The sequence below is a fragment of the Gracilinanus agilis genome, chromosome 3 (genome assembly GCF_016433145.1).
Source record: "Gracilinanus agilis isolate LMUSP501 chromosome 3, AgileGrace, whole genome shotgun sequence".
NCBI lineage: Eukaryota > Metazoa > Chordata > Mammalia > Didelphimorphia > Didelphidae > Gracilinanus > Gracilinanus agilis.
Window position 1 is genome coordinate 53,274,362 of NC_058132.1, and position 9,841 is coordinate 53,284,202.

Genomic DNA, 9,841 nt, shown 5'->3' on the forward strand with positions numbered 1-9,841 from the left:
CCTTGCCACTTTATCTTGCTCCCTCCAATGAGGTCAAGGCAACACAGTCCCCACCATCTTGGATTCTCTCTCTTCCAAAAGAGGGTGGCTGCCTCACCCATCTCCAAGATCCCCTTCAAATCTAACCTTGTCTAAACTAAGGCATCTGCCAACTCCCAACAGCCTGTGGTTGGTCCTACAAGACACCCTTACCTACCACCTTGGGTAAAAAGCAGAGCTAAGTGAACATCGAGAATAAAATCTTAATGAAAGATCACCAGCCTTCACTTAGAACAGTTGCCAAGATCATCCTGTTAACAAAAAGTTCTATTTACAAGGCTTTGGGGGCAGGGAGTGAGGCAGGAGAGATGAGACATTTGTCTATTTTAGCCTGACTTTATTTTGGCCTTTTAATGACTTTTTAAAATCAGGAAATCGGTCCTCTTTTGGGGTGGGGGAAGGGAGGGTACGGGACAAGTAACGAAAAAACTGCAACACATTTCAAAGTGTGAGTTATTGATATTTCCCTCATTAGTCCTATTTAATTTATTTTTTGTTTTCTTCAATTATGAGAATCGCTGTAGCGTTTCATCTCTTGCGTTGATACCTGAAGAGCATTGGCTGGGCCTCCGCCGCCTCGGTGGCTTCAAATCCCTGAGTATTACTCTCAGCCCTGACACATGTTCTCCCTTATCTCTCTGCAGGCGATTTCTGGGGCGCTCCATGGCCCGGGCACAGCGCCTGCCCTCGCCTCCTGCGGACCATCCTCTCTGCTCCAGCCAAGAGGAGAACCCTGGCTTAAACCGAGGGCGATGGGCTGGAAGGGATCTAGAGAACAAGGGGTCAGGGCTAGAAGCTGGCTGCATGCATCTAGAATGCACACACAGATGCCCAGGCACACCCACACATTTATATTATCATGGCGGGAGTCTTGTCACCCTCAGCTACCTTTTCTCGTCCGAGTTCAGAATCAGCCACGGAAGCCCAGAGCTAGTCATCACTTTAGAGAACATCTAAAGGAACAATGTACACCAGAACGGGAACCCCTCCATTTGAGGATTGCCAGGGATGGGAACCTCACTCCCTCCAAGGCCATTCATTGAGCTTCCTCCTCTTTCCTTCTCTTCTCATAGATGTCTTCTCCCATTTTCTCTGTCTCTCATACTCTCTCCTGGTTCTCGCCTTCTTTGTCCAGTGGTTATTTCTTAAGCATCCTTTGCTTTGTTTGCAAAATCAAATTGCTTATCATCTCAGGGAGAGAGGAGGGAATGAAGGGAAGGAGGCAATTTGGATAGAGAAGCATATGTATGAGAGATCCTGAGTTCAAATTTGGCCTCAGACACTTCCTAGCTAGGTGACCCTGGACAAGTCATTTTAACCCCCATTGCCTAGCCCTTACCATCTGGCATTAGACACTTCCTACTTGTGTGACCCTGGGCAAGTCACTTAACTCCAATTGCCTAGCCCTTACCTCTCTTCTGCCTCGGAACCAATACTTAGCATCAACTGGAAGCCAGAGCTCTTACCACTCTTCTGCCTTAGAATCAATACTAAGACAGAAGGTAAGAGTTGGGGGAGGGATAAGAAAACAAAATATGTGCAAAAAATTGTTGCTACATGTAATTGGAAATAAAATATTAAATTAAGCCTATGCTGCTGGTTCTTCATCCATGCCACTAACCATGTGTGCCCCACCAAGGCTCTAATGTGAGCTCTTTCCTTTTCCTTCTCTAGTATCTCACCTGATGATCTCATTCACTCCCAAGGGTTCAATTAGCATCTCTATGCAGGGAATCCCCAGATCTTCCTCTCCTGGACCCATCTCTCTCCCCTGTTCTAATCCCACATCGTGACTTTTAGACATCTTGAACTGGATGGCCCGAAGGCATCTCAAATTCTCAACAGGTTGACAAAGCAACTCATTATCTCCCCATTCGCTCTCCCCGGAAAGCCCTTTCTCCTTCTCTTCTTCCCAGTTACTGACAAGGGGACCACCATCTCCCCATCACTCCCATGTGCAACCTTGGTGTCATCCCAGGTGATTCATCCTCACCATTCACCAACCCCATTCCACTCTGTTGCCAGATCTTGTCATTTCAACCTTCCACGTCTTGTCTACATCAACTCTTCACCCACAAAGGCCCAGTCAATCCTAGTGCAAATCCATCTCTCGCTCAGACTGCTACCACAGCCTTCTAATTGGGTCCTTGACCTTGATTCTCTCTCCCCATTTCACTCAACTGCCAAAGTGATTTTTCTAAACCATTGACCTAATCTTCTTACCCCCTTCAAGGAGCTCCAAAGCTCTCCATTAGCTCCATAATCAAATATAAAATCCTCTGTTTGCCCTTCACAATCTGGTCCCTTCCTATCTTTCCAGTCTTTCTTCCATTTGATGCTAAATATTGATTCCGGGGCAGAAGAGAGGTAAGGGCTAGGCAATTGGAATTAAGTGACTTGCCCAGGGTCACACAAGTAGGAAGTGTCTACTGCCAGAATTTTTTTTAAACCCTCACCTTCCATCTTAGACTCAATCCTGTGTATTGGTTCCAAGGAAGAAGAATGGTAAGGATTAGGCAATTGGAGTTAAGTGACTTGCCCAGGGTCACCCAGTTAGGAAATATCTAATGCCAGATTTTTTTTTAAACTCTCACCTTCCATCTTAGAATCAATCCCGTGTATTGGTTCCAAGGCAGAATAGTGGTAAGGGGTGAGCAGTGGGGGTTAAGTGGCTTGCCCAGGGTCACCCAGCTAGGAAATAGCTGAGGACAGATTTGAGGACAGCTGCACCCAATAAATGCTTTTTTACTCATTTTACAGAAAAAGAAAGTGATGGCCAGAGAAGTTAAATGATGTATTTTCCCCTCAGAGTCACATAGGCTAACAACAACAACAACAACAACAATAATAATAATAATAATAACTAGCATCTATAAAGACTGCTAAGATTTACAAAGCATTTTTACACATGGGATCTAATTGGATCCTCTTAACAATCCTGTGCAGCAGGTGCTATATTACCGTGATTTTACAAATAAGGAAACTGAGGCAAGTCCAGGGTCACACCGTAATGGTCAGAGACAGGATTTGAACTCAGGTTTCCCAGACTCTAAGCCGATATCTCCTCTCTATCTGCCACTCAAGAGGGGCAGAGGAGGAATTCCAGCCCAGCTCCTTTCACTCCAAACCTATCATTCTTTTCCCAGTGCCATACTGATTCTCAGCGCCTCAGATATCAGATAATGGACCAAGGTGCTGTCCAAACTCCCAGCAGGAACAGCATTCCCAGGCTCCCTGTGTGTCTGGGGGGGAGTCACTCGTACGAGCACCTGTGCGCTTTGTCTAAGCAAACACAGTTGTGAAAACCTAAGTGTGTCCCTCCCAGCTGTCAGCCCTTCCTCCCTCCCCTTCACCCCCGCATGGAACATCTGCTTAGAACCTATTTATACTCTTAACCGGAGGGGGAGTTATCAACACCATCACAGGCTGAAGCTGCAGATTATATGGGCCCCGGCTGCATTAGTCATAACAGAAGAAACGAAAGGGTTTTGCGGAATCGTTCTTATTTCCCACTCCATTGGGGTGTGGGAGATGTGGAAGGAATGATCATTTATCAGAACAGGGATTATGATTCCAGGCACTTTGTTTCCCAAGATGACAACAGGGTTATCAAAAGCACAGCCCTGGCCCCGGCTGGGGAGAAGGTGGAAGCCATTTTATGGGTCGGAACCAACTGGAGGCCAAAGGGATGGAGAGGGAAAACCCCCAATGGTCTGGCAAATCTGGAGCGGAAAAATTCAATAATTTGACATCCCAAGATATATACAGGAAACTTTTCTGTTGGGATTGATCTGGTGGGGGTGAAGGGAGGGTGGGAAGAGGGAAGGGGAGAAGAGTAAAATAAGGGAAAAAAATAAGGAAAAGATGGCTGAGCATGGAAAGAAACTGGGTTTGATTCCCAGCTGTTACTACCTGGGTGGCCTTCAGCAAATCAACCTGAATCTCTTTTCACTTTTGCATGTGCAAAATGAGGAATAAGATTAAATAACTAAGGCCCCTTCCAGCTCAGACATTCTGTTTGGAGCTTCTACTCAGCCCCAATGTTTTTCTAAGATGCCTCTTGGCCATCAAGTTCTATGTTTTAAGGCTGACATTCTGCATTCTCAGGTATCTCCCAACTCTAACCTGTTCTGTTCTAAGATCCTACCCAGTTCTGGTATGCTACATTCTAAGATCCTGCCCAGCTCTGACATTCTGTATTCTAAGGGCCATCCCAGCTTTGATATCCTGTGTTAAAGGTCTCTTCTAGTTCAGACATTCTGTATTCTCTGGGCCCTCCCAGCTCTGACATTCAGTGTTCTATGGGCCCTTCCAACTCTGTTCTCAACTCAAGTTCTGAGATCTCTCCCAGCTCTTACATTCTCTATTCTAAGATCCTTCCCAGTTCTGACATTCCCTGTTCCGGGAGTCCTTCTAGCTCTGACACTCTGGGTCTAAAGAGTTCTCCCAGCTTTGGCATTCAGTGCTCTAAGGGTCATCCCAGCTTTGATATCCTGTGTTCTAAGATCTCTCCTAGTTCTGACATTCTGTATTCCATGGGTCCCTCCCAGCTTTGACATTCAGTGTTCTGCCATCTCTCCAAGTTCTGACATTCTCTGTTCTAAGGTCCTCCCAGCTTTGCCATTCAGTGTTTCACCATCTCTCCAAGTTCTGACATTCTAAGTGTCCTCCCAGCTTTGATATCCTGTGTTCTAAGATCTCTCCTAGTTCTGACATTCTGTATTCCATGGGTCCTCCTAGCTTTGACATTCAGAGCTCTAAGAGCCTTCCAGTTCTGACATTCATATTCTAAAGGCCCTCCCAGCTTTGAAAGTCTGTGTTCTACCATCTCTCCAAATTCTACCCCAACACAGGCATTCTAGGTTCTAAAGTCCTTCCAAAATTTAATATTATATAGCTTCTATAAGACTAGAAGAACTTAACTGGGAGATAAGGGCCCTTGTTGGATAGGTAGATCCTATCCAATACAATACAAAGCTGGCAGAGAACAGTACTGAGCCAGAAGTCAGGGTTCCTAGATTTGCATCCTATATCCACCACTCGTTTGTGCTTCATGTCTCTAGGCCCCAGTTTTTAACTCTGTCAAAAGAGAGGGCTGAAGAGGGATGATTTTTAAAAAATAAAACCCTTTCCCAAGGGTTGGGCTGCTCTTAACCCTTATGTTATATTTACCAGGACAGAATTTAGAACTGGTAAGAATCTCAGAAATCAACCAATCCCTTCATTTGACTGAAGAAGAAAGAAAGGTCGAGAAATGGGAAATGGACTTGTACAAGGTAACAGAGTCAAGAACAGATTTGGGTTATGTCCCAAGGACTTTCATTTTCAATTTCAGGCTCTTTGGGCATAGAATTACAATATAGTTACAAAAATCAGAAGGAAAAAGAATCTAAGAGAGGGGTCTATTCTAATTTAAACCTGAATAGGAATCCCTTCTGCAACATCTGGGGAAAGATGGACCAGTTGAACCCCTTATTTTTACATTCAGGTGGAAGCATAGTGAAAAGAGCACAGGACAGAGCAGTCAGAACTGAGTGCAAATCCTAGAAAATAGGAGCAGTGTGAAAAAAAAATCTCATCTCACTCAGCATCTGTATAATGGGAACAATATAACATCTTACCTCCTGGAGCCATTGGGAGGCTCCAATGAGATCATATTAGTAAAAGCAGTCAGTTAGACCTCTAGGAGGCTGGAAGAGCTCCAGTAAAAGGAGAACCAGATACCTCCTGAGACAGGCAGTCCATGCTGCTTCTGGCCAAGGCTACTTATAAAAGCACCAGGTGTTAATTCAGAGGGCCTGGGGGGCCATGGGCAAGTCGCAACATCTCTTGGCTTCTAAGGCCCCTTCCATTTCTAAATGGGCCCATCATCAATAGGTAGCAACTGACTTCTCTGCAATTTCTCCCTATAACCCTTCATTCTGCCAGGTGGACCAAGCCCAGCCAACACAGCAACCCTACAGCCATGTAAAGACTCAACCCAACCTCCCTAAGTTTTCTGTTCTCCAAGCTAAATATTCCCAGTTCTTCCACAGATCCTAGAATGGCAGTTTCCATTCTCCTTGGTGTCAAAGTGACCCGACGTCATCCATGCCATCGTCATAAAAACGATAATCATAATCACAGGATTTTATAGCACTTTAGGTTTGCAAAATGCTTTACAAATTTATTTCATTTGAGCCTCACAATAACACCAGGAAGTAGGTACTATTATGATCTCATTTTATAAAGAAGGAAATAGCACAGTACCTGGCACATAGATAGATAGAGAGGCAGACAGATAGATAACCAGATAGATAGACAGATAGATAGATAGATAGACAGACAGATAGATAGATAGATAGATAGATAGATAGATAGATAGATAGATAGATAGATAGACAGGCAGAGANAGATAGATAGATAGATAGATAGATAGATAGATAGATAGATAGATAGACAGGCAGAGAGGCAGACAGATAGATAGACAGACAGACAGACAGACAGACAGATAGATAGATAGATAGACAGACAGACAGACAGACAGACAGACAGACAGACAGACAGACAGATAATGTCAGCTTTTGTCATTATTTTGCCCAGGGTCACATAGCTAATAAATAACTGAAGCAGGCTTGAACTCAGGTCTTCCTGACTCCAAACCTAATATTCGATTCCCTTCCCCACCTGTTCATGCTACACAATACTCCAGAAGGTCTCTGCTAGTAAAAATGCTTAACAACCAGCTTTCCAACTTTTAAGTTAATCTTCATTATTAATATTTTCTTCATTACTTTCTTAAGTCTTGTCAGTCAACAAAACAATAATTCAAGGCCTGATTTGTAGCATTTGATGATTTGTGAGGTGTAAATGCTTGTATTGAAAAATTAAACCATTGGTTCTGACGACCCTGTTCAGGCTGGCTCCAGCATCCCCCTAAGCTAAGATCAGAGATTCAGAGAGTGAGGGCCATCACCTCCCTCATTGAAATTCCAGGCCAATGGTGCAACAAGTCAGGAAGTTCTTCTTTTCTAACCTGGGCCCCTCTCTCTTCCAGGAAACTCCTTTCTCTTTGGGACTTACAGCCTTAACCTTTCATTGATTCACTCATTCATTGGTTCATGACTCTAGAGCTGGAAGATACCGTAGAGGGCCATCTAATCAAACTCCTTCATTTTATAGGGATGGAAACCAAAATCTAGAGAGATTCAACAAGATAACTGGGTGGCACAGTGGATGGAGCACTGGATTTGGAGTCTGGAAGACCTGAGTTCAAATCCTACCTCAGACTCTTTACTAATTGTGTGAGTGACCTTAGGGGCAAGTAACTTAATCACTGTCAGCCTCAATTTCTTCATCTAAAATAATAATCAAGTAAAAATAGGGATGATAATAGCAACTACTTCATCGAGTTGGTTAGTCTCAATATTAAACAAAATAACATTGGTGAAGAGCTTCACAAAACTATTATTGCCTTTCCTAATTATTATTATTATCATTATCATGTAAATGTCACACAGGCAGTAAGCATCCCACCATCTTGGTAGCACAGTGGATAATTGGTGGACTTGGAATTGCAGGATCAAAGAGCTCAAAGGATCTTAGAGGCCAATTAGTCCAAGCCCCTTATTTGATAGATGAGGAACCTGAGACGTAGAGAAGGCAACTGATTCTAGGTCAGAAGGTAAGGGTTTAAAAAAGAGTGACTACTTACTACTTAAAGTCACACAAGGAGTTGAGTATGAAAGCAGAATATGGAGCCCAAGTCCTCATTTTGAATGTGGTATCCTTCCCAATAGACCTTCTGCATTGGAATCTTTCCTCCAGCTCTGGTTGAGTCTCTGGGTTTGAGTTTCTTCATTTGTTATTGTTATTCAGTCATTTTTGGTTGTGTCCAACTCTTTGTGACCCCCCATTTGGGATTTTCTTAGCAAATAAACTGGAGTGATTTGCCATTTCCTTTTCCAGATCATTTAAAGATGAGGAAACTGAGGCAAACAGGGTTCAATGACTCGTCCAGGGTCTCCCAGCTGTTAAGTAGTCACTTTTTTAAAAAGCCCTTACCTTCTATCCTAGAATCAATCAATTCTAAATCAAAAGAGCCAGAAGGGCTAGGCAACTGAGGTTAAGTGACTTGCCTAGGGTCACATAGCTAGTGAGTATCTGAGGCACTCTTTCCGTGGTGCCTCCTTTGTCAAAGGGAGATAATAGATGCCAGCCAAGCCCTACCTCAAAGGTCTTTGGTGAGAATCAAACCTTAAAATAACCATTCTAGAATACAGCTGTCATTATTATTCTCCCTCCCAAATCCCACACCCTCTAAAAAGTCCATTTTCTAAAGTTTTACCCTTCCCCGCTCCCCACAACCAAAAACAAAACAAAAATGAAGAGGGGATTGTTCAGGGAAGCCAGTTCCCCCAAGCGCCAGGACCTTCGGTCTCTCATGCTCCAGCGGTCCAAACCCCAGAACTCAGCAGGCTGGCAGCTCCTCGGTGTTACGGGAACCTAGTCAATCTCTCCGTCCTCACACCAATTTGCATACGATTACCCAGGAACCCCTGCGCCCAGATCCCACTTTTGCAAATTCCCACCCGTTTTGTGTCATAAATAAGATAGGAGACGGAAAACTAATACAGGCCTGCGATGCATTATTCATGCTGTGTGGCGTTGTTATGATAGATTTACAACAGCTAATACATGCAAACTCAGTTTGGGCACTAAATGTGAAAATTAAGGGTGGGAATGCCAGGGGAGGGGGGCCGGGGAGGGAGGGTGGACACAATTCTGTAAACTCTGTTTATGCCGAGGGGCCTCAAGATGTTTTCTCCTTGTCGTGTTTAGTGACAAGAAACATTAGTGATGGGGTCGGAGGGCAAAGCCTAAGAGCCGAGCAGACAGTGGGAGTTGGGAGATGCCATAGCAAGCAAGAACAGATTATGATGGAGAACACATCACGCAGTAAGTACCCTTCATCTGAACGGCTCAAAGCCGGGAGTCATCTCTGACTTCATCGAGTCCCTTCGGATGCTCCTTCGCTCTCTCCTCTCCTCCCCTCACCCCGGAAACTTTGGGCTCCTCTGCGGGCACCCTAGGGTGGACGGGGTGCTCTTGCACACCTGGACTCATTGAGGGATGGGGCAGGAAATCGTTCCACTAGATGTGGCTCTAGAACTGGAAGAGAACCTTGGAAGAAGCCCTCCAGGGCCCTCCCATAAGTCAACAGAGGCTCAAAGACAACTGGCATCTCCAAGGTCACCTTCTGTGACCAGAAAACCAGCGCTCTGTCTATTGGATTCCGCTGTCTGCTCTTCTCTCCATTTTATAGATGGCAACTGTGGTTCTCAGAGTGAGGAAAGGGCATTTGGATTTGGAGTCAAAAGAACCTGAATCCATTCTTTCATTCAAAGCACCTGGATTCAACCATTCCCTCATCTATTCAATTAGCATTTATTAAGTGCATATTATGGGCCAGACACTAAGGATACAAGAGACATAAAGGAAACAGACCTTGCCTGCATGCCTTTGGAGCAAACAATATACACACAGAGATATAAACCCAAAATATATATAGAAACAGAAAAGTCGAGGGCAGCTGGGTAGCTCAGTGGATTGAGAGCCAGGCCTAGAGAGGGGAGGTCCTAGGTTCAAATCTGACCTCAGACACTTTCCAGCTGTATGACCCTGGGCAAGTCACTTGACATCCATTGCCTAACCTTACCACTCTTCTGTCTTAGAAGGGAAGGGAAGGGAAGGGAAGGGAAGGGAAGGGAAGGGAAGGGAAGGGAAGGGAAGGGAAGGGAAGGGAAGGGAAGGGAAGGGAAGG

At 44.6% G+C, this 9,841-nt stretch overlaps 1 protein-coding gene across 1 annotated transcript in view; it reads left to right on the plus strand.

The window, feature by feature from the left end:
* ARHGEF10L (Rho guanine nucleotide exchange factor 10 like) overlaps positions 1-781 on the plus strand; it is a 52,679-nt gene extending 51,898 nt beyond the window's left edge. Inside the window, exon 12 of the mRNA XM_044668697.1 lies at positions 684-781. Coding sequence (XP_044524632.1) covers positions 684-781 — 98 coding nt within the window. The remainder of the gene's footprint in view (positions 1-683) is intronic.
* Positions 782-9,841: the final 9,060 nt, after the last annotated feature.